Genomic DNA, 25,118 nt, shown 5'->3' with positions numbered 1-25,118 from the left:
ATATATATATATATATATATATATATATAGTGCAAATAAATCATGATAACATGTAAATGACCAATCTACAATATCTTATTTGCATTATATTCTGATTTGTAATATTTTATATGGTACATATAATCAAACTCATATTAGGTTGATATAACTGTTTTACCATCAAAATTTTATTATCAACCACGGGCTAAACCATAAGCATAAACTATTAAAAGATAGGTTAACAATATATTACTTTTTACAAGTTTGGCACGTATATGATTTTGAGTACACAGTTCTGCATATAAAAGATGTGCTAAAAATGAAATTTGAGATGAATCTGCTCGTTCTTTGAAAAGATGCTTTATGGATCGTCACGTTTTTCCAATTTATGTGCTGTTGAATTATAATTTGGTATATACTACGATAACCCTAAAAGAGGTAAAATTATAAGTACATGCTTTTGGGGGGGAAAAAAAAAATCTTTCCCATCTTCATTTGGATTGCTTTAAAAAAGTAATCCGTTTTTTTGTTTTTTGAAAAGAGGCAAGACTGCATGCAAGAACTTCCATGATTGATTAATTAATTAATTAAGTTGTAGACATAGAGATTGGGATGGCTGTCTGCCTATACATCTGATCAGTACAGGAGGATCATGGCCTCAATGGGGACCAAGCAATTAACTAATTGACAATTACATCCACTATTAATTTTTAGATAATTAATTAATGGAATTTATGAACAAAATTAACTCTTTTGCCAAAAAAAAAAAAAAGGAAAAATTTAACTTCATTTGTTTAGATAAAATATATATTTTACAACTTTTTTCAAGCCCTAATTGCTTGAACCATGTGTTTGTTTTATTAACTGTTGTGAACTCTATAATCATAGTGCAAGTGGGTGTAATCATAGTGCAAGTGGGTGTTTCCATTTCTTTTAACATATATATTCATGTCATAACAGTTTCCAGTGGATGGAAAAATAGGATTTTACTCGTATAGTTTAAGAAGCAAAGGCAGTATAATTATGCACTCTTGCTTCTTAAACTCAATTAATTAATGTACTGATGGATAATATAAGGGTCATCAAATTTATATATTATAATTTTTTATGGGTTTACTTTTTGTATATTTAGTTTACATTAATTTGTTCATTAGGAAGTTATATTAATTTGTTAACCATTGATGTAAAAACAAACATGATACTTGTAGCATCATTCGCATCTATTGACTTATACAATACAGCTTTTTTTTTTTTTAATTTTTTTAATTTTTTTTTTAAACCATATATTATAATAGGTTTATAGACCAAATACTTTACTATTAGACTCCAAATTAAAGGCACCCAAACATATGGTTGTTAGGAGACATGACATACCTTAATGTAACCATGCATTATACAAGCATTATTCTTATTTATTTTTTGGGGTTGGAAATTAAAATTTAGAGGAAAATTTGGGGTCGACAGAGAGTATGGGAGGAGATGGGAACTGGGAAGCATCGAAAATAAAAAATAAAAAATAAAAAATAAAAAAATAAAAAAAATTGAAGGATGTGAAAACAGCTGGTCTGCAGCTGTGTCCGCAGCCAAACGCGTCTGTTGGTTGTGCCTCTGAAAACTAATACCAATTTTGGGGCGGGGGAGCGTTTTGCACGATACAGCGGCACCAATTACACGCTCCCACCTGTCACTCTCATTTTACAAATACCCCAAAAACCCACTCATCATTACCTCATTGTTCCATGAAGGAGCGTGGCAAAAGTGACATTTTGATGATACCCCCTATTCCTTTTAGGCTACTTTTTATATGGTGCTGACCAATTAAAAAGCCAACCCAAAACCAACTCACACCAAGTTAAAAAGGGAGACCTACCTACTCGCTAAACCAAGCTTCCTGTTAGGCACCTCTTAAGGATCCCCACCGTTGGTTATATCCACGTGGCAGCCATCGATTCACTATATATATATAATTTTTATTTCTTATTTTTTATTTGGGGTATGTTTTTGGTGTTGTTGTTTCTCAGAACGTGGCAAGCTGCTTTCACTTTCTCAAAATGATTATTTTTCAAGCGTTTGTTGCTAATCATTTTTAAATTTTAGACTTTGAATTCAAGTTCTCTCTCTTTCCATAATGTTGCTTTCATTGATTTACTTATTATTTATTTTACTTGGTTTTAATTCTTGGACAAGTTTTTTGCGTCCCTTCTACATATATATATATATATATATATATATTATATTTTACTATCACTCTTATTTCTTTTTATTTTATTTTCCTTTTGCATTTCAATCCCTTGCTTTGTGTAGATTTTCAAGTTTGCCTTGCTTTATTATGTGATGTTTAATGATATTTCCAAACAATCTCCTATTAGGATATTATAATAGTTTTAACATTGAATATTTTAATATTAATTTTTGAACTATTTTAAGAGACTATATGAATTCAATAAAAATACTAAAATTTTAAAAAATCAAAATAAAATCAGATGAATTTAAATAAAGCTCTAATATATTTTTAAGTATTATCCTTTTAAAATGATTAATAAAATGATCAATAAAGAAAAATCTAATGGTACGATATTTCTCATTAATATTTCTTCATATTGAAAGTATTTCAAAAGAACTTTTGTCTTCTATAAAATTTAGGGTATATATTATATAGATACAATTTTTTAATATACAAAATTTTGAATATTCCAGTTGATTTATAAATTGAAAAGAGAAAAAATAAGCATAATATGTTTTGTACGTACAGATGTCTTTATGCTTTTAAATATCATACTAATTCGTAGGGGTCTTAGAAGATATCTATGCAATTCTAAAAAAGAAAGAGAAAAATATATATGAATGGTTTATAAAATAGAAAGAGAATTAACGTTAATAGTTTATATTACACTTGGTCCACCATCTAAAATTATAATATTCACGTCGTTGATACTGTTGGGAGAGGTACAATACAAATATGCACGTACCAAAACATACAGGGGCATAAATGCAAAAAAAAAAAAAAAAAATTTATTAATTTGTTTCCTATCTTGTTCATTAAGAAGAAAGTTTTCCCTGTTAAGAAAACAAGAAACCACTATTATAGTTCATAATTCAAGAGAAACCTTCCAGATATTTATTTATTTATTAAAAAAAAAGTTAAAAAACAAAAACAAGAATCAATATTAAAGCTTTTCTTAATGCTATTTTTGGGGGCGCCACCACCTTTTTTCTGTGTTTGAATCTGATGAAAAGGCCTATATAAGAAGCAGGCCTGTGTAAAAGAAAGATCTCAAGAGGAACTTAAAGAAGGTTATTAGAGCAGCCTTTGAAGCTTTTTCCTCAGTATGTTGTAAGGCAAGGAAGGAATCCATTGTAAACAAGGAAGTTCCTTGCACTTTCTTAGACAAAACCAACCCCATTATTGTTCTCCCCCCCTCTCACTTTCTCTCTCTCTCTCTCTATACATATATATATATATATATATATATATATATGTATTTGCTCTCTACCATTTCTACAAGCCCATCTGCTGTTCTAGTTTCACCTTTACACTTGTTTCTCAAAAGCGTTCAAGCATTTGTTCTTTGCTGTCAATCTCAGTAATTTTCTTTCTGGTTTTTCATTTTCATCCTCTTCATAACCATTTCCTCAGAAAGAAAATTCTGAAAGCATAGAAAAAAAAAAAAAAAAAATGGGAGTTGGAGGAACTTTGGAGTATTTGTCTGATTTAATGGGAAGCACTCAAAAATACAAGAAGAAGAAGCAATTGCAGACTGTTGAACTCAAGGTTAGAATGGACTGCGATGGCTGTGAGCTTAAGGTCAAGAAAGCACTCTCTTCATTAAGTGGTATGTAATTTCAAGGAAATTCTCTGTGTTTTCACTCTGTTCCCTTTATCAATATTTCATGGAAAAAAAAACTGAGAAAATTTGCTGAATTTGAGATTGAAACTGTGATATGCAGGAGTTAAATCTGTGGATATAAACAGAAAGCAACAGAAGGTGACTGTAACGGGGTATGTTGAAGCAAGCAAAGTGCTGAAGAAGGCAAAATCAACAGGGAAAAAAGCAGAATTATGGCCATATGTTCCATACAACCTAGTGGCACAGCCTTACACAGCTCAGGCTTATGACAAGAAAGCACCTGCTGGATATGTTAGGAATGTGGAATACACCGCAACAACAGGCACTGTGACCAGATATGAAGATCCTTATACCTCCATGTTCAGCGATGACAACCCAAATGCTTGCTCTATCATGTAGTTCCTTTTCCTTCCACCAAAATAATAAAATAAAAAAATACCAAACTTTCTTTCCAATAAATCTACCACTGTAAAATATCCAATGTAGTTTTTTTTTTTTTGTTTTTTTTGTTTTTTGTTTTTTAGGTGATTTTCATTTTCTATATAGGAAGACCCAAAAAATAAAAAAATGGTTTAGTGATTTGATCTGTTTCGTCTTTCTTTACCCTTCACATGGTCATGAGGTACCATTGTAGTTTTGAAGTGAGTGGCTTTTTTGGGTTTTTGGACCATGATCAAGTAGTGATTCAATATATTATCTTGATTTTCTGTTATGATGCTCTATTGTTTCTTCTTTGTGTCTAAGATGACTCTGGCTTTTCTATGAAAAGAATGCAAGGTGGCTGGTACCGTAAGTTAAGGAACATATATTTCTTAATGAAGCAGGAGTTGTTGGAAGTTTTCATAAGCACACCAAAAAAAACATGGTGAACCAAGTGGACTTGTAAGGGCATTACAAAGCTTACCTTGCATGAAAGCCTTTTATCAAAAAAATATCTAAAATGTGACATAGACATAGAATAAGATTTTCTTATCTGTAACATTCACAGTGAAATAGGTGCAACCCAAGTCATTGTGCTTGAACATTATCTAATTTTGTTTAGGAAACGAAAATAAAAGAAAAATAATATTGTCTTTCTGGAACCATCACTTCAGGTTTGTAAAATGACTTGGCGCTAGTATTCAAAAGTATTAATGCCAACGTTTTGCGTTTCAAATCTATTTGGCTCCTATAAAGAGCTGAGACAAGCAAATTTGTCAAACAAAAAGCATAACCTTCTTTTTCTTCCCATCCATAGAAGGAATCAGCTTTTTCCTTTTCACCTTCTTTTTATTTTATTTTTTTTTATTTTTACCCTTTTTCTTCTTCACCTTTTTAGGAAGCGTAAAGAGAAATGGTGGTCCTAGAAACAGGGCAATTTCAAGTTCAAAACCTTTAATGACATTACAAACTTGATCCTGTTCATGAAAAATGTAAAATCAAAATCAAGCCAATAAGGAAGATGAAAGTAACATTCATTTGGTGAACTATTCACTAAGCCAAACCTTTGATTCATGTTCTCTTTAGTAAGATTTCATAAAGAGCTCAACTACCATGCCCCACATTTTGCCTTGAGAATTATCATTTTATGACGTAGAACAACAACCTTAACTTACCTTCAAATGTATTAGTTCTCAAAATCAGTAGAAAGCTATTTGTTTTGAACTGTTTTCGTTTACGAGAGAATAGTGTACATAGATAATAATTTACATGTTCTTTAACTGTTTCGTTTATGAGAGAATGGTGTACATAGATAATAATTTACATGTTCTCAGAAACTTGTACATTACATAAGGAACTTAGTTGCTGATCATTACCAATTTCTATGTAAAATATTTCAAGGAAAGATCAGATCAAATACAGAATTTGATTTTAGATTGGCAAGCCAGGTGTACAAAAGGAAAGCCTACCTTTAATTCCTGGATTCCCACCTCAATTTCTACCCAACAATGTGAAAGTTTCCCCCTGGTCACTCAGGGGATTCCCAATTATTTTTTATCAAAAGAATTTGGCCACCTTCATTTTCTATTTCCCGAGTAGATACCGACAAAATTAATATCATAGACAAGAGTAGCATTGCCAGGTATATTGCAGTCACCTATATGAACAACATAATGGACGTTAGTGTCCAAATAATTTCATAGTGAAAGACAGTACATGTTGTTAGTTTTCCCTCATGCATTGGGAATAAATCAGTCCAAACTTTTCAATGTAGCATTCAGAATTGATCAGAACCCAGCATCAAGTTGGAAATTAATGAACTTGATTAAATCCAGTCAAATTTTAAGTCTGGCTGATCTAGTATTTTGACACAAACATGCATAGAATGGCCAAAAACTGGAAGAGGTGGAGAGAGAGACATATTTGTTAAGTAATATATATATATATATATATTTTTTGGGTTGTCCTTTTTTCCCCTCACTATTAAGATTATTATTTTATTTGTGACTTTAAGAAGTCTCCAATAATGAGGGTCAGTATACTCTGATCCAAAAAGGAAAACCATAAGAAATGGAATTTCAAATATAGAAAGACCTCACCTGAGAAGCATCCTGCAGGTTCTGGCCCATATGCCAACTGTGGAGGAATGTGAAGCTTACGTTTTCCTCCTGTGTAATATTGCCATTTCCTTTAGACAAATGATCAGCAATAGAAAAACAAGAAATAGCAGCAGAATATAAAATAGTTAAAAGTCATACCTACTGCCATTGGAGGTACTCCTTCACCTCCTAAAATTCCCTGATCCAATCCCTTAAGGACCTGCAGATCGAAACAAGATTTAAAAGATAAAGTTTTGAGAGATAAAGTCAAATGGCATATTTTCTTTAAGTTAGATTGGTATCTCTAATTTCTTTACCTTAGCTTACTTTATCTTTCATGGTACAAGGAAGAATTTTATCAAATGAGATAATACAAATTATCGACTGCTTTGGAAATACCAACCAAGCACAGTTATAAGACCAGAGTTATTTATTTGGATTCTCTAGGTGCTGCTTGCTTAGAATGTAATGTATGATGACCGTGTTTAAGCATCACTATGCCAAAAAGTTGAAATGTAGTAGGAGCTGCTATGTAAACTGGATGTGAAAAAAACTTCTGAGATTCTGATCAATCCATGAGAATTCAATAGGATTGTATCATTTACAAGGAGTCATGAGAAAAAGAATACTACTAATAACAATGGTAGCATAAGGTGAATACGGCACGCATAAAATCAAGCATCAGAAGAGGAAGAAAACGATGACAGAAGAAAGATAAAATGAATTTTATCAACTTCTAAATGTCCACAAAGAATGCAACAAATTCAAAAAGCAACATTCTTCCTTTCGATTAATACAGTGAAATAATCGGTAGTTCACCAATGAAAAGATGTAACATTATGAGAACAGAGAACTAGTGCTTACAGCACCAAATTCACCAAACATATAACACAGCATTAGTAGTTTGAACAGACATGAAACAAAGATGACATGTTGACAATGTAACCTGACAAATGAAGACTCTATAGCACTATCCTGATGTCTAGAAAGAAACGTTCTCAGTAACGATCTATACATAACTAAAAGTTAAAAAGAAAAAAGAAAAAGGAAAAAGAAAAAAAAAAAATTGCCAATCAAATAACAATTATCAAGATTAAATTGAATTAAAGAAAACATAGCTAAGCAAATTTCATTACCTTGCCAACACCAATGCGCATGGTGAGAGGTCTACCGCGTTTATAGGTGCTATCAAAGACTGTCCCATCAGCAAATCTTGCAGTGTAGTGAACCTGTAACACAAAAAACCTTTATAACCTGGAATTTTTACCAAGTTTCTGTTGAAACATCCCTAGTGTAATTATATATGCATTAAAGCAACTGAAAATCAAACAGAAGAGACATCCTATATTACCTAAAACTATTATAATAGTGAGTAGTACTTCAAATGTCTTATCAAGGCTCTCGGTGGAGGATAAGGTAGATTGATATGCTGAAAGTGAACTCTAATACATCATGGGGCAGAAAGACCTAATAGGTTTTTTTGGTTTTGACAAGATTCACGCAAATGAGTCCATAGGAATTTGGAAATATGATCTCATAACAAACACAAGGCGTTAATTAAAAAAGATTGCCCCAAGAACATAGAAAACCTTCTGTCAAATGCAGAAGAATACAAATCCAGAAAACCGATAACAGTTTGTATTGCAGAACAAAATTAAAAAGTTCATGTAATTCTCAAGAACAAGTTGTTGTTGTAACAAGAAGCATACCCTACAACTTGTGTATTTCCTGGTTGAAAACATATTTTTCTGATTCAATTTAGAATAGGAAAGGAATTTGTTTTTATTCATCTCTTCATATAAATATATATATATATATATACACAGCCCTGCTATGGTGCATACCAGGTATGCACCATAGAAAAAAAAAAAAATATATATATATATATATATATATACATTTCTCTGTTTCTTCAATTGATCTCTAGTTCTGTATTAATCAGTGTGGTGTTATACAATAGACTAATATACTATCAATAAGACTGAGTGACCGGTGAATTGAGCAGGACTGGCATCTTGTTTCACATGATTCAATGCCTTTCACGAATGCTTGAGGATTTTACTTTTAATCAAACACTATGATCCTAATCCTCCAAACTCCAAAACACCCCCCAAAAAAAAAACAAAAAAAAAGAAAAAGGAAAAAAAAACTTGGTTTTTCGGAACTCTAAAAATGCCATCAATTTAAAAGTACCAGACAGCAATATTCAAGCACAAAAAGGAGAAAACTGAACAAAAATTAAAATGTTCCAATAAAAAAAAACGAAAAAAAAGCTAACAAAAACCTGAAGTAAGAAGAACTCACATTGATAAGCTCACCATAAGGAGCTTGCTCACCAGACCCAGATGAAACATCACAAAAACCAAGCCCGGAAGGAACAAAGTTGAGGTCACAAGGAGGGTCTGCCACAGTGGCATAGTACTCAATTCTTGTGGCATTAGCATCCAAAGGTGAAAAACACACAACCGAAGCTGCTAAAAGCCCAATTCCCACATCCAAAACACACTTCTTGTTTACAAACTTTGAAGCCAAAGAAAGTTTTGCATCGTTGTTAGCCTTTGAAGAAAAAGAACATGAAGAAGAAGAAGTGGGTTCGTAAGAGGAGGCTTTAGCAAAAAAACATTGACGGGTATGAGTCTTTGCGGTGGTAACAGCTAGAGCAGCAGAGACAGCCATGCTTGCTAGAAGCTATCCAGAGCTTTTGGAGTCGTCTGGCTTTGAATTTAGGCTCTTTGCTTTAATAGGTACGGAACAAAGACTGGATGTGAAGGTGGGACCCACACGATGAAAGATCTTTGGTCGTTGAATTAGGATAAGAGTTGATGATGCCTTGACCTTTAATAGTTAAATAATTTAGGGAAAAAAAAAAAAAAAAAACCATGTCATTTTGCTTGGTTTTGGCAATGATATGCTCGCATGTTCTACATCATTTAAATTTTTGATAAAAATTAATAAGGTAACGTTTTATGAAATTATTTCCAAAAAAAAATGTTTATCAATTTTTTATTATTATAATAATTTTACTATTATTAGCATAATACCATATTATTTTGATATCTAAAATTATTTTACTCTTTTATGTATATATAGGCAATTTTATTATAAAAAGAATTAGGTCCATTCTATAGTATGAAAATTTAATGTTAAATAACATTTTAGGATATCAATTATGCTTTAGAAGGGATAAATTCACTTTATAGACATATTACATGATAGAGTAACTATTTTTGAACAAAATTAATACTCCAAAATATTATCCAGCTTTAAATTTTCACACTATGAAGTGCATTTGATCTTTTTTATAACAAAATTTTATACATAGAGTTTACATGTTTTATTTAATATAATGTATTGATTAATATTCACTTATATTGTATATGAAAATTAATAATTGAAATTATATAAAATAACATAACGGTTAAATATAACACCTCCTCTTCTATTTATCTACGAAGATTTAACCAAAATTAAAGCAGGATTTGTATTAAGGTTGTCTAGTTTGTTTGTAATGCATATGGGGCAGACAGACATTATAAAATCGGAAACTTTCTTCCTCATTGAATTGGTTTAAGGAAGGTGACGTGGCCAAGTGGGTCAAAGTGAAAAAGTCAACCCAATCAAAGCGTGAGGTTATTGATAAGTAGTATTAGAAACAGCTAGCGGAGTAAATTTCGTCCATTCATCAAAACCAACTCTTCCACTCTTCAAGGCCAATTCACCATTATATCCCCTCTTAACCATTTATTATTATGACCCCTTCTTGTTAATCCCTCTCACCATTGGCATTTTTATTAGAGCACACCCTCATTTTCTTTCTCCACACACTCCAATTCATCTCCATAAAAAAGAACTCAAAAAATCCATAATCACAATACTTGGCCTTGTCTATATTAAAAAACAAAATGAGTGCCAAAATCAATTTAGTCCATGTAAATCTGGTGTGCTAGCTATTTTTTTCGATTCCTTTGTCTTTTCCTCTTCAAAATCTCTCTCCCATTTTTTTTTTTTTTTTTTTGGGAAAAATTAATTTCTGGGTTTTGGAAATAATAGTTTGTTGGACATTGTTGGGTTGGTTTAAAAAAGAAGAAAGAGGATCATTATATTTCAGAAAATGGGTCGTGTAAAGTTGCAGATAAAGAGAATAGAAAACAACACAAATCGGCAGGTAACATATTCCAAAAGAAGGAATGGACTTATCAAGAAGGCATATGAGCTTTCTATTCTATGTGACATCGATATTGCTCTCATTATGTTTTCCCCATCAGGCCGTCTTAGTCACTTCTCCGGCAGAAAAAGGTATTTATATAGTCTGATCATATTAATATATCTTGTCTCCATAAAGTTAAAATGCAGTAAAATAAACAACACGTTCCAATAAAAAACCAAAAAAAAAAAAAAAAAAAAGGTATTTGCACCCTAATTTGATAAAATTAGAATATTTGGAAAAAATATTTTGTATGTATATATTTATGTATAATGTATATATACTGTCATAAGTTTGCCTGAGGTACATACATCCATGCAACATACAAGCATGGTTATTTTCCTGACATGTAAAGCGTGATTTGTTTTTTTTTTTTTTTTTGGTAAATAAACCGTGATTATTTTATGCTTATTCTCAGTTATTCATTCTGTCCATTTTTTTTTTTAGTTCATAATTCTTTATGATATATGTGTTTATTATGAACTTTTCATTAATATTCTTTTTTTTTTCTTTTTTTTGAAAAAAAAAAAAAAAAGAATCGAAGATGTTCTTGCCCGATACATAAATTTGCCAGATAATGATAGAGGGTATGAATTACAGAAAATTTTATTATTTTTGTAAATTATTTAGCGAACCCCTGCATATATATATATATATATATATAATATGCATTAATTTTCTTGTTTTTAATTTTTTTTTTTTTTGGTAATTTTCACTCATGCAGTGTCATTCGGAACAAGGAGGTAATTAAAGTATAAACCAATATATATATATATATATATGCTGTAATTAATTTGATCTTCAAATATATATGGAAAGTAAGTAATAAACTTACAAATTTTAATTTGCTATTTTCAATCTTCATTTCGAATTCATGTAGTTTTTACTCAGCACCCTCAGTACTCTGAAGTCTGAAAGTGAAACTATTGCTTTTCATCAAAATCAAATGGCCAGGTATCTAGCTCTCTCTCATGATTAATTGTAAAATTTTATGGTTAATGTTTATTGATTAATTCTTTACTTTCTCTTAATTGGTACCTAATTTTCTTTTCCCAACCTACATTCATGCAGTCCTGCGGAAACCAACGCAAATCTAGAGGTAATGAACGCAATTTCAAGGGTACATATAGATATTTTAAAACAATGATTTTGTTTATTGTCATGCAAATTTGCCTTATATTTTTATATACATGTTCTTAATTTACATATAGGAACTTACTCAAGATATACGCAGTTTGCAGCATGAGCTTCAAATGTATGAGCAACAGCTAAGGTATAAATCGGTATAGATTAATGCAAGAATACGAGTATGGTAAAATTTTTGGCTAATTTATATCCTTGTATACTTTGTTGTATCACTTTCAAGGTTTTTTGAGCCAGACCCTCTTTTAATCCATTCCATTGATGAACTTGAAACGTGTGAGAAGAACCTTTGGAACACATTGGCACGTGTCACAAAAAAGAAGGTAGAGCTAATTATCTCTGTGTTAAATACCAGAGTGGACTGAATTCAATTAAATTTGGCTAAATTTTACAATAATCCAATTAAATTTGACCAAAATTTACAATAGTTCAGTACATTCTTGACTAATCTGGCATTTTAAAAAGGCCTTATATAAAGCCCTTTATCTTCTTCTTATGATTATAATATTTGTTTTTTCATGGTTTCAGAAAGACTTACTAAATCATCAGTTGCCCACGTACGATCCATCAGGTGTACAGGTAAACAATAATTAGATTTTCTAAACCAAATTGCTAATTGTTTTCACTTACATTTTGAGAAGCACTTTCCAAACTCCAATTTTATTTTTTTTTTGGTTTTTTTTTTTTTTTCCCTTCTATTGTATTATATGTGTTTTCAATATTAAAATGGAATAGCCAAAATGCAGATATACTTGGAAGCACAAGATGGGGTGCCAGGCCCTTTTGAAAATGAAGTTGCTAACTGGTTGCCTGCAGACAATGTGCAAAACCCGACCCAAATGTGTGTAGGATCCGAATCATCTTGTGTGCACACAACCCCAAGGTGAGCATCATTATACATATATATATATATATATATATATATGTAAGGACCAAATTAATTTCATATCTTAATTGGGAAATTGAATTGATCATCAGGGGCCAATCCTCAACAACAATTTATGATCCAGTTTCTCATGGGACCCATATAAAAATGGATCCTTGCAGCCTAGAAGGAGGGTATGATGTTGGGAATCAAAGCAGTGATGGATTGCCCCCTTGGCACCACAACTTCACCACCACTGAGCTCCTCTCTGCCTTCATGTCCCCCGATTCCTTTTCTCCAATTAAGGTTCATTTTTCAAACTTACATATTTTTGTAATTATTCAAAAAAATTACTTTCTGATTTTTGTGCAACAAGAATTGTCAGAAACTTTTGCTTTCTAAAAGCAAAATGGAAAATAAAAGTTACTTTAAGGGCTAATATCATTCATTTTCTATGAAGTTTAACCTATATACATTTTGAACCGTCAAATTTTAAGAATATCATCAATTTCCTTAAAATTTCAAAAAATTATTATTTTCCTCTTTTGTTGTTTCATTCATACTTTTTAAAGTTATATTACTTACGATCCTTGTAAAAATGTTATAACTTTTAAAATCTGAAATATTAAATGCAAATGACGAAGAACCTCTTGAAATTTAGATATAACATTATATTTTTTTAATTTTTTTTATAAATGTGATTAAGAAGAAATAATGGAAGTAGTAATTTAACACATATAAATGTGTTTTGTGATATTGACAGCATGAAATTGCAGCAGCAGCCATTTCACAGATGATACCACAGCAGCATGTAGAGACGGCAGCACCAAATTGTCAACAATTGCAGTCTACTGATGACTGCAAATTATGAGACCATGAAACAATGCCATGACTATTTTTACATTTAATAGAGCAATATTAGCCTCAATATATTTTTGCCTGGTCTATATTTGATTCTTTTGTTGGTACCCATGTCAGTAGTGGATTTTTTGAAGCTTAATCACTCTATGTAGTAGTAGTAGTAGTAGGAGTGCAAAATGGTTATGTGTTTGTATGATCTGTGTAAAAAATTATTGATATTTGGAAAGCATTTTGTATTAAGGTTGTGTTTATGTTTCTACATGAGGTACCTTAAAAGCGTTGCAATTTGCAAAGGGGATAAAATTACTTCTTGTAGTGTTTGAAAAATAAAGAGAATTTCTAGTTGCATTACCGTTTAAAATGTATATAGTCTTATTATTGATTTATATTTGTATTCCTATTTAAAATTACTATTAAAGACATTTATTAGCTAAATTTATTTAAATAATTTCTTTATACAGTTCTATTTTTCTTTTCAAATAATACGTTACATATATCCATCTAATTTATTCTCCATTAAAAATTAGGTTTGCAGATACAATAATTATTCACAAATTTTGGAAGTCCAAAAATATGAAACAGTAAGATATATTTAGCTTTTTCTTCTTTTTTCTTTTTTTCATTTTGTGATGATTGCTTTAGTTTGGATTATTTTTTCTATCATGTACCGATGACAAGGTCAGCTTATATTTGATTCTAATATGTCAAAATTCATCTTTTATTTGGAAATTTAAAACTAAACATTGTTTAATTGTTCAGAAGCGTCTATCCGAACATTATCAAAATGTTCAGCTTTTATCAGTTGAGTATTATATATATATGTATAGACAGATATTAAATACCTTACGCTATGAAACATGCCAATTTTTTTTTTAATGATTGATGGTTTATATCTAATTGAATGCAAAAAATATACAAGACGAAAAAATATATATAATGGAAGTGTTAGATTATATTAATATTTATGTAGACAATATTTTTGTTACCTTTGTTGTTGTTATAGTTGTTCATGGTACCAGAATATCCAATGCGACCAGTTGTTGATAAATGGTTTAAACATCGTCAAATATGTACCCAAGGATGGGAAATACCATATGCTCTCCAAATAAAAGCTTTCAAGGACTTAATTTTAGATGATGTAGCTACTCATGAGATAATAAATTTGGACAGTTTATAGTTTTGAACAAATTAGTTTGTGATTATGACACTAAATGCAACCTCAAAATAATCTTTTTGTACTTTTATTTTTGGTTATTGATATAAACCAGGTTCATTATAGTTTTGCATTTTTATTTCTAAATAAAATTATAACATTTAATATCTTTAAATTTCGTTTGAACATTTACAATCAAATAATTTCAACATGTTCAAAAGTATACAAACAAATTTTTTAATGTACAAAAAGTTTACGATTGATATCGAAAAATGTATCTATGTGGAATTGCATGTTCAGAAGTATACAGTTAAACAAAAGGATAATGTTCAGAAGGTCACAACCGAACATCTGAAATGAGTACATAAGTTTATGATCAAACACTTCAAAATAATAAGTTATAATTTTGAAGATGTTCAAAGGTATACAAACAAATATTTAAAGCTGTACAAAAGTTTAAAACCGAATATCTAAAAATGTACCCATATGAATTGCATGTTCGGAAGTATACAACTAAATAAAATGATAACATTCAGAAGTTCACAACCGAACATCTACAAATTTATGACTGAATACTCCAAAATAATAAGTTATAATTTTGAAGATGTTCAAAAATGAAAATCAAATCTAATTCAAACGAGAAAGAAGAAAAAAAAAATATTTTAATGAAATTAATTTTAAAGGGACTGTATATAATTATTTTAGAATTGTGAAAAATAATTTTTATTTATAAAAGATATATAATTTTGAAATGGTATAAATTAGGGATATTTTAAAAATAAATAATATTGTATTAAATAATTTTATATTTTTTAAACATTTAAGTAGTAGTGTATAAATAATGAAACTGTAAAAAGTCATTTTGAAATTGTAAAAAGAACCGCTCAAAATAAAATATAGTAATATTTTTTAATTAGTGATTTTGGCACAGGGCGAAAAGGCCCATTTGAAAACATGAATCGGTCCATTTGGGGGCTGTTAAATTACCAAAATATCCCAACTATATTTAAATTTCGTTTGAACATTTACAATCAAACAATTTCAACATGTTCAGAAGTATACAAATAAATTTTTTAATGTACAAAAAGTTTACGATTGAACATAAAAAAATGTACCCATGTGGAATTGCATGTTCAGAAGTATACAGCTAAAGAAAAGGACAATGTTCAGAAGTTCACAACCAGGGAAGTAAAAATCGGCGAGACAGTGGAAATGTCGACAACAATTTTCGTTGTCGACTCTGTCCGACACCGACAGGGGGGGGGGGGGGGAAGAAGTTTCTTGCACGCGTGTTGTAACACCCCGTCCCAAATCGCACCGGAATCCGTGCACGTTGACCGAGGTTGACCGTTGACCGTTGACCGAAGGGGGTCAAACGTTGACTTTTTGACTCGGTGAGAATTTTGAGTTGACTAGGGTACCGTGGCGAAGTGCACGATGCCACGAGTTCGTAGACTGGTAGCACGTCGAAAATGGAGCTACGGTTTGGAAGTTATGGACGAAACAAGTTGCGGTCCAAACTGTCCAAGGGGTGCCGGAGTTGACTTTTTGTTTATGGGGAATTGAGCTTTGACTCATGCATGGTTGTGAAGTGCTCGTCGATACGAGTTCACAAACTAGCGGCACGCTCAAAACGGACATCCGGCTAAAAAGTTATGGACGTTTGAAGTTTACCGGATACCGTATTATTTTAATGTTTTTGGGTCGTTGAACAGTGAAATGCCACGTGTCAGCTTCTGATTGGTCCACGTGGCATGAACAGTATCATGCAGGGTTTTAATTTTGAAAAACTCTCGGGGAAGAGAGAGAAAGAGAGAGAAGAGAGAGAAAGAGAGAGAGGAGAGAGAAAGAGAGAGAGAGCCACCGCCGGCCACCGGATTTTGCCACTGTTCCGGCCGAGTTACTGTACACGCGCCGGACAGAAAGCTTGCCCACCTCATTTCCGGCAAAACCTCCAAATTTCACGGCGAACGGCCGCCGGACGCGCCCGGATCGGACGTCCGAAGTTTGGCGGCGATTTTTCCCCTCCACCGCCGGCCACCGCGAATCGGCACTATTCCGGCCGATATACAGTACACGCGCCATACACCCAGCATCCTCTCCTCAAGTCCGGCCTACCCACCAAAAATCACGGCCATCGGACCACAGACGCGCCGGGATCGGAGCGTTTTCCGGCGAGGGGTCGAAAATCTTCAAACGGTGATTTCTCCGCCGTCCGACCTCCGTTTTGCTCACCGTCGGTCCCGTTGGATTGCTCTCCTCACGATCTACAAATCTGCAAAATTTCACAGCAAACGGCCACCGTCGGAAATTACTGTTCCGGCGACGGTTGCCGGTGACGTGGCGGCCCGCCGGAAATTACTGTTCCGGCGAGTACCCGAAAATTCTGGCCAGCTCCAGTCCGCAGTGTTCGACCTCCTGAACCCAAATCCGACTTCCGTTTCCACCAATTCGCGACGGTTTGGGAGAATTGCAGAGCCGAAACCCGAAAAGCTTCCCGATAAAATTCCGACCCCGTCGGGTACGATCATCGGAAATTAAGACCGGATCTGTGATTAGCATCACTCGAGCTTCGATTCGGTATATAATTCGTAAATTTTAGTTATCGTTTGTGTTTTGACCCCCCGGGTACCGGGTATTATTTACCCGAATAAAATATTAATTTATTTGACTGTCTGTGAATTTTGTTCTAGGAGCACCGGTGAGTCGTAGAATTGATCCCGTAGTGGATCATGGGTTAATTGCGTGCTCCAGGTGAGTGACCCACCTTCAAATTAATTTTGGGGAATTTAATTGATGAATATATTATGTGTGAATTAAATATTTGGAATTTAATTTCTATGTGCCAAATATTTATTGGATTTATTGTAGAATTATTTATGAATTTATTGGATTTAAGAAAATGCGAATTCTACAAATTTATGCCGTGTGGAATTATTTTATGGTTTTGAGGATTTTGAAATTGGTGTGGTTTTAATGGTAAATTGGGCACGATTTGATTTTCAAATATTTCAAGGAAAATATTTGGTTATGTTGGTGATTTCAATTTTTATGAAATATGCCCATAAAATATTATGGGATTTGATTATGATATTTCGAGAAATTATTTATGCTTGGAAAAAATGTGGATATTTGAATTGATGGATTTGGAGTTGGTGGATTTGAAAATCATGGAATTTACGGTATGGATTATAAGGAAATTGTGGAGAATTTCCCGGTTCAAGCGGATGGATTATGCCCGCTATGCTTATGAAAAATGTGAAATTTGTTTTATGATTTAAATTTATGGATTTTATGATTTTTAGATGCACCGTGCACGTACTGGTGTTCTGATTATATGATATGGTATATGTGATATGGATATTGTGCACACGGATATGATTAGCGCGCAGGTGGGTGTGAGTAGCGCGCAGGTGATATTATGAGGGTGTCCTGTGGATGCCATCGGAGAGGGTGGCCACCCCCCTTTGGCCGGGACACCAGGTTAGCAGCGGCGCTGTGGGACGCCACGCGACCGTATGCCGGTTTCTTTCTATAACCTCCTGTCTGGCGGTACCTTGGGACGCTGGGTACTGTTGGCGCCACTGGTATATAGTGGGTGCATCAAATGATTTTCAGAACTGTGTTTTAAAAATAAAATGTTTGGAAACTGAATTGGAATTAAAAATATAATTGTTACCGCTTCTGGTATTTAAGTCTTGGTTTTCGGGGAATATGGATAAAGGGTTTTGTGAAATTGTTTTAAAAGGGGAACCTTTCCAACTGAGAGAATTGTAAGGGTTTTGAGAGAAAATATTATTTCCAAATAATTATTATTTATACTTATTACTGTGGTATAGTAGTAGGGTCGCTCACTGAGATGATTAGCATCTCACACTCTTAAATTCCGTTCCTCTAGGTACCAGGTTGTCGGTGTTCACTCGGAGCGGACTTGATCTTCCTCGCTGTTTTAGTTCGGCAGTACCCTGTTATTCTTTTATTGCAGTTGTAATATTTCTTTCACTCTTGTTGTATTTATTTTGCACTGGATTACTGTATTTATTTATTATTATTATTATTTTTTTTTTTTTTTAAGTGCTGCAATTTGTGGAATCGATTTGTAGTACTGTGGGAGGAATAAGGGGATAATTTTAGAAGTGTGTTTTCAGTGCAGGGAATTTTGTGGTAAGTAAATCCCTTAGGGGAGGCTCTGCCGGATTTTCCGTTGGAAGGTTCGGTAGGGTTTCCCTGGGATCAGGGCTGTCTAGGGTTCCGGGGAAGGAATTCTGGACGGGTCCTGACACGTGTCGTCGATCTGTCGCCGGAATCAATGGAAGTCGACAGAATCGTCCATTGTCGGTGAAGATGTCGGATTTTGGGTGGATAAGGTGGAAAGATCGGGCCGATTGTCAACGGGAAAATGTGGAAATTTCTGGATATATCGGCCGACTAGTTCATACCTTTACAATTTTACTAATCGAAGATAATTATATTTACATATGAAATGAGATGAGAATAATGATTGGGAATGAAAAATTCATTCGGTTTGGGGGGGGGGAATAAAGTGAAATTGATGCAGCAAACAAAGAATCAATCCAATTAACCAAACAGCAAAAGAAAAATACAGAAAAAATAAAGAAATAATGATTGGGAATGAGGGGATAATTCGGTTCGGGGGAAATGAGGGGAAATTGATGCAGCAAACAGAAATGAAAGAATCAATCCAATTTTCCCAGCAGAAGAAAAATACAGAAAAAATAAAGAAAATAATGATTGGGAATGAGGGGATCATTCGGTTGGGGGGGAATGAGGGGAAATTGATGCAGCAAACAGAAATTGAAATAATCAATCCAATTTTCCCAGCAGAAGAAAGATACAGAAAAAATAAAGAAAATAATGATTGGGAATGAGGGGATCATTCAGTTGGGGGGGAATGAGGGGAAATTGATGCAGCAAACAGAAATTGAAATAATCAATCCAATTTTCCCAGTAGAAGAAAAATACAGACAAAATAAAGAAAACTAAAAATTTAGAACTTAGAAGAGCAGAGCAGCGACCCAGCGAGAAAGAGGAATACCCAGGCTCCAGTCCGTTCACGCACTGACGCACGTAGTCGGTTTCTTCAATTCCACCACCGTTTAGCTAATTTTTTCTCTTTTTGTTTATGATCTTTCCTTCTTGAATACCATTAACGATCTGTCAATTTGCTAGCAAGGCAAAGAAATTTTTTTTTTTTTTTTAATTCCTGGTTATGAGTCTCGGGTGTGTGTGTTTGCTGTGTGTTTGGTCGGCCGGGAGAAGAAGCTTGAAGAGATGGCTGGCCGAGAAGAGAGAAGAGGGGAAAGAGAGGGCCGGCCGGAGGGGGGGAAGAGATGGGGGTTTCACAGAGAGAAGAGACGAGAAGACAAGAGAAGAGAAGAGAAGAGAGAGGCCGAAATTGGGAAATTGGGTTTTTTTTTTTTTTTTTTTTTTTTTTTTTGCTTTTTTGGTTGTTATTGGCTTAAAAAAAAAAAATTGATTGAGAGGGTGAGAGCCGAAATTGAAGAAAGCCGAAATGATTGATTGTTTGATTTTTTTTTTTTTCAAAATATTAATCAAGTATGATACCGAAAGTATAGGAAAAAAATTTGAAATGAAAAAAATAATAAATTTACTGTGAGTTCACATGCTTTGAGCCTCTGACTGAAAAAGTAAAAGTGACGAAATGAAAATCATCAAACAATTCCAGAAACAAATAATACAACGAGAGAATTGCGGAAAGAAATAATAAAATAAAGGTTTTTGTGGTGCTGTCGTTTTTGTTTTTTTTTTAAAGTACATTCACGAGACAATTATAATCTTGAAGAGGTAAGGAAATGAATGTACTATAAATATGGGTATATAGCACCTCAGTTATATTTTGATGTTTTGAATCCGTCTGTTTCACTTTCAGCATAAATCATAGAGAGAGTAAACATAAAGCTTCAGAAAAATGAAATTGAGTGCATGCGAAGTTTAGTTTTTAATCTTCTTTTCTTTCTTTATTCAACATTTATATTCATAAAAGGAAGAACTTTTGGAAGATCCACGTTAGAAAAAAATTATCAATTCACAATTTCTAGATCCTCAAAAGTAAGCATTTCAATAATAAATATTGTTAAAATTGTGTTTATTATTTAACAATTTCTAATTATTATTGTTATTATTCTTATTAATATTCTTGTTATTTATATTATTATTAATATTGTTATTATTATTATAATTAATATTATTATTATTGTTATTTTTTTTCTAATTTATTATTGTTATTATATTTATTATCGTTATTAGTATTAATTTTGTTATTATTATTATTAATATTGTTATTATGGTTATTATTTTTCTTCTTATTATTGTTATTATTATTATTATCATGTTGTCATTATTTATATTATTGTTATTATTTATATTATTTTTAATATTGTTATTATTGTTATTATTATCATGATTGTTATTAATATTGTTATTATTGTTGATGTTATTATTTTTATTAATGTAGTCATTATTATTTCTATTATTAATATTATTATTAATCTTGTTATGATTGTTGTTTATTATTATTATTAATATTATTATTATTGTTATTTTTCTTCTAATTATTATTCTTATTATATTTATTATCGTTATTAGTATTAATGTTGTTATTATTGTTATTATGGTTATTATTATTCTTCTTACTATTGTTATTATTATTACTATCATGTTGTCATTATTTATATTATTATTAATATTGTTATTATTATCATGATTATTATTAATGTTGTTATTATTTTTATTAATGTGGTTATTATTATTTCTATTATTAATATTATTATTAACGTTGTTATTATTGTTGTTTATTATTATTATTAATATTATTATTATTGTTATTTTTTTTTCTAATTATTATTCTTATTATATTTATTATCGTTATTAGTATTAATGTTGTTATTATTGTTATTAATATTGTTATTATTGTTATTCTTATTATTATTGAAATTATTATTACTTTTATTATTTTTTTACTTGTTATTATTATTATTATTTTTCTTATTCCTATTGTTGTTCTTAATATTATTATTAACTTAATAATTATGTATGATTATTAAAAGGAAAAATGGAAAGTAGTAGCGGAAAAGCAGATCCAGCTTGGTCACATTGTATTCCAATTGAAGGTAACAAGTATAGTACAATTTGTAAATATTGTAACCATAAAATGCTAAGTGGTGGAATAACAAGATTAAAGTATCATTTAGCACATTCCGATCCAAAAAGTAATGTCAAGAAGTGCCCCAATGTACCTCCAGAAGTGAAGAAAGAGATTTACCATTATTTGAGGAAGAAAGAACATGTAAAATTGAAAAAAAAGATAATGGAGGAAGACATTCGTAATGAATTACGGGGTAACTTAGCTCCATCTCGGAGTAATTATGATGATGGTGACGATGATGATGATGATAATGATGATATATGTATATATCCAGCAGATATGCATCCTGATAAAAGAGACTCATATAAAGCTGCAGTCCGTGCATCTAAACAAGATAGATGGGAAGAAGAACAACGAAGGAACTTTGTTAACCCTAGAGGTCAAGGATCAGGATCTTCTCGAGAGGGTGGTAGTCAACCATGTGCTCAATTTCGTCGTGCAACAAGTGTGAGGGAGCCCATTCGTAGACAACAATCTCAACAATTTTCTCCAGTTGCACTTGCACCTTCATTGTATAAGTCATCCGGTGCAAAACAAAAAAATATAAAAGATGTGTTGACAAAAGGTGGTATGAAAAACACATTGGGAAGGCTAGTAGCAAAGTTCTTTATTTATGATAATGTCCCACCTGCAAAGGCAAAATCGCACCATTTCAAAAACATGATCGTTGGTGCTCAACAATCAGGTATGAGAGTTCAAATTCCATCTCCATATGAAATTAAGGAAAAATATCTAGACATGGAATATAAAGAGATGCAACAGCATATTGAAAAGTTTAAAGAAAGCTGGAAGACATATGGTTGTACAATTATGTGAGATTGATGGATAGGACTAACTAAGCTGTCAATATTGAATTTTATGGTCTATTGCAAAGGGTCATCAGTGTTTCTTAAGTCAGTTGATGCCTCAGATAAAATTAAAAACTATAAGTATATATACAAACTTTTGGAGAATGTTATCAATGAAGTGGGCAAGAACAATGTTGTGCAGGTAGTCACGGATAACGGTTCTGCATTCGTAAAGGCTGGTAAGAAATTGATGACACAGTACAACTTGTATTGGACACCATGTGCTGTGCATTGTATTGATCTTATATTTGAGAATATTGGAAAGCATGAAAGTATTGCAAGGATCATTCAGTGTGCAAGAATGATAACCAATTATATTTATAATCATAATTTGTTACTTTCTTTAATGCGAGATATATGCAAAAGAGACATCGTTCGGCCAGGAGCAACAAGGTTTGCAACAAACTATATTGCTTTAAATAGTCTCCTTAAAAAGAAAGCTTCTCTAAAACAAGTCTTTACAAGCGATGCATGGGCTGAGCATCAATTGAGTCGAACAAAAGGAGGTAAAGAAGTGGAGAAACTTATCCTTGATAATCATTTTTGGGATTCTGTTACTCACGTTGTTAATTTGTATGGGCCATTATATAATATTTTGCGAATTGTTGATGCTGAGTTCATACCTACGATGCCAATATTGTATGATTGTTTTCAAAAAATGAGATATGCAATCAATAACCAAAGAGGAATTCAGTGGGTGATGGGCATCATAAATGCTCGATGGGACAATACACTTTCTCATCCTTTCCATATGGCTGGTAATTTTATGTCAATTACTTATTATTAATTAATATTTTGTCTTATAATTTATATATTAGATTTAATTTTTATTATTATTTTGTATCATACTTTCTGAATCCACGGTTCCAGTATAAAGAAGGAATTGGTACTGATTCAGATCTTGTACAAGCTATTCATGATGTCTTTGCAGCATTACATCCAAATTCGGATCGTATATCTCAATTTGGAAATGAAGTAAGATTTTGTTTATTATTATTTTTTAACTAACATACTAATAACATTTTTTATAATTTTTTTCATTTTTACATATAGATAATATGCTTTAGAGATGCACGAAAAGGGTTTGGTGATCGTGCAGCAATTGCCGCCCGGGCAGAAATGATACCTGGTATGTGCATTTCAATTACTTGTTATAAAAAAATGTGCTTAATATCAAAAATTTTATTAATAATTAATTTTTTTTAAAATTTAATATATTTTGATTTATAATGTTGAAATATACAGCTGAATGGTGGACAATGTATGGTAATAGCACCCCAACACTCAGAAAATTGGCAATGCGTATTTTGTCACAAACTGTATCATCATCCGCATGCGAGCGTAATTGGAGCACCTTCGCTTTAATACACACAAAACAACGAAATAGACTCGCATATGAAAAACTTCAGAAATTGGTTTTTTGCTACTATAATATGAAATTGCGGATACGTGATATGGAATTAACAAATCAACCGCAATTAGATTCTGATTATTTGGATCTTCTTGAAATTAGAGTTGACCCTGGTGAAGATGAAGATAATCCTATTATCCAATGGGTTAAGAATTCACACTTAGATGATGAGGAAGGCAATCCAGATCCTCGAGTCGCAATGCATGCTTCACAATTAGGGATAAATGTTTAGAATGTTATTGCTGAAGAAGTTATGAGCAGTGATAGTGAAGGAAATTATTCGTTTGAAGTAGTGACAAGGCCTTCAACTAGACGATTTAGTCCTCGTGTAGAAACATTTGGTGGTAGTTATTCTCAACGAAATGAATATGAGGATGAAGATGATGATGATGTTGTTGATCTTGATGATGATGATGATGATGATGATGATGATGATGATGATGACGACGACGACGATGACGATGGCAGTGGTGGTGGTGGTGGCAATAGAGGAGGAGGATATAATATAGGTGGAGGTGGGTGTAGAACATACTATCGAGAACCAAGCCAACAACCATTAAGTCCATTTACTGGTGAAGATCAATATACACATGCAACACAGGATTTTGATCATGGAGCTCGAACAGCAGGCACTAGTTCAAGAAGGCATTATGGCAATTCGATGATGAATCAACATGATGAAGATTATCTTTCTAACTCTTTGGATGCAATGAGTTTAAATACACAAGTTAATTCTCAATCTGGAAATTCTGAGATTCCAATTGTGTATCCAATTGGTCAAATGAGCTCACATAATCCTCACAGAGATTACGATGTTGATATCTTCAATCATCCCATGTCTCAAAATGAATGTTACACTCCTCATTGGATAAATCCACACTATCCTCCACTTGGACAATTGGTTGGGATTGATAGAGAAAGATATACTTGGCATATCTACAATTACATGGAAACTTTCTCTAATATGATGAGTTGGAATGCCTATTGTTATACACATGAAACATCAAGATATGATCATCAATTTGAAGAACCAAGGAATTCTTTTTGATATTAATAATGTATTAGGGATTATATTTGAGAATTTCTTGTATCTTACTATTA

General features: G+C 32.2%; 3 protein-coding genes across 3 annotated transcripts; 2 read left to right on the top strand and 1 right to left on the bottom strand.

The window, feature by feature from the left end:
• The first annotated feature begins 3,236 nt into the window (after positions 1–3,236).
• Positions 3,237–4,539, top strand: LOC107425396 (heavy metal-associated isoprenylated plant protein 23). The gene is made up of 2 exons (XM_016035399.3): positions 3,237–3,812; positions 3,928–4,539. The coding sequence occupies exons 1-2, from the start codon at positions 3,656–3,658 to the stop codon at positions 4,224–4,226; spliced, it is 456 nt and encodes a 151-aa protein (XP_015890885.1). The 5' UTR covers positions 3,237–3,655; the 3' UTR covers positions 4,227–4,539.
• Positions 4,540–5,495: 956 nt separating this feature from the next.
• LOC107425397 (photosynthetic NDH subunit of lumenal location 4, chloroplastic) lies at positions 5,496–9,069 on the bottom strand. The gene is made up of 5 exons (XM_016035400.4): positions 8,651–9,069; positions 7,483–7,575; positions 6,506–6,566; positions 6,347–6,415; positions 5,496–5,904 (listed from the first exon to the last, which is right to left on the bottom strand). Exons 1-5 carry the CDS (start codon positions 9,020–9,022, stop codon positions 5,825–5,827), a joined length of 675 nt encoding a protein of 224 aa, XP_015890886.2. The 5' UTR covers positions 9,023–9,069; the 3' UTR covers positions 5,496–5,824.
• A 1,066-nt stretch (positions 9,070–10,135) lies between these two features.
• Positions 10,136–13,668, top strand: LOC107425386 (agamous-like MADS-box protein AGL104). The gene is made up of 11 exons (XM_016035388.4): positions 10,136–10,642; positions 11,087–11,137; positions 11,275–11,293; positions 11,431–11,504; positions 11,622–11,649; positions 11,762–11,823; positions 11,917–12,016; positions 12,222–12,272; positions 12,440–12,576; positions 12,672–12,864; positions 13,322–13,668. Exons 1-11 carry the CDS (start codon positions 10,458–10,460, stop codon positions 13,427–13,429), a joined length of 1,008 nt encoding a protein of 335 aa, XP_015890874.2. The 5' UTR covers positions 10,136–10,457; the 3' UTR covers positions 13,430–13,668.
• The last annotated feature ends 11,450 nt before the right edge of the window (positions 13,669–25,118 follow it).

The sequence above is a fragment of the Ziziphus jujuba genome, chromosome 7 (assembly GCF_031755915.1).
Source record: "Ziziphus jujuba cultivar Dongzao chromosome 7, ASM3175591v1".
In the NCBI taxonomy this organism is placed as follows: Eukaryota; Viridiplantae; Streptophyta; class Magnoliopsida; order Rosales; family Rhamnaceae; genus Ziziphus; species Ziziphus jujuba.
The sequence above is the reverse complement of the archived record's forward strand: the minus strand, read 5'-3'. Positions and strand labels throughout refer to the sequence as shown.

Bases quoted from the DNA above. Each gene is read 5' to 3' on its own strand.
- LOC107425397 (XM_016035400.4), bottom strand. From the start codon at position 9,022: ATGGCTGTCTCTGCTGCTCTAGCTGTTACCACCGCAAAGACTCATACC. The intron at 6,416-6,505 runs GTATGACTTTTA...AATATTACACAG, and splicing joins AGTACCTCCAATGGCAGTAG to GAGGAAAACGTAAGCTTCAC. The intron at 5,905-6,346 runs GTGAGGTCTTTC...TTGTTCATATAG, and splicing joins ACCTGCAGGATGCTTCTCAG to GTGACTGCAATATACCTGGC.
- LOC107425386 (XM_016035388.4), top strand. From the start codon at position 10,458: ATGGGTCGTGTAAAGTTGCAGATAAAGAGAATAGAAAACAACACAAAT. The intron at 10,643-11,086 runs GTATTTATATAG...AAAAAAAAAAAG, and splicing joins CACTTCTCCGGCAGAAAAAG to AATCGAAGATGTTCTTGCCC. The intron at 12,017-12,221 runs GTAGAGCTAATT...TCATGGTTTCAG, and splicing joins CACGTGTCACAAAAAAGAAG to AAAGACTTACTAAATCATCA.
- LOC107425396 (XM_016035399.3), top strand. From the start codon at position 3,656: ATGGGAGTTGGAGGAACTTTGGAGTATTTGTCTGATTTAATGGGAAGC. The intron at 3,813-3,927 runs GTATGTAATTTC...TGTGATATGCAG, and splicing joins AGCACTCTCTTCATTAAGTG to GAGTTAAATCTGTGGATATA.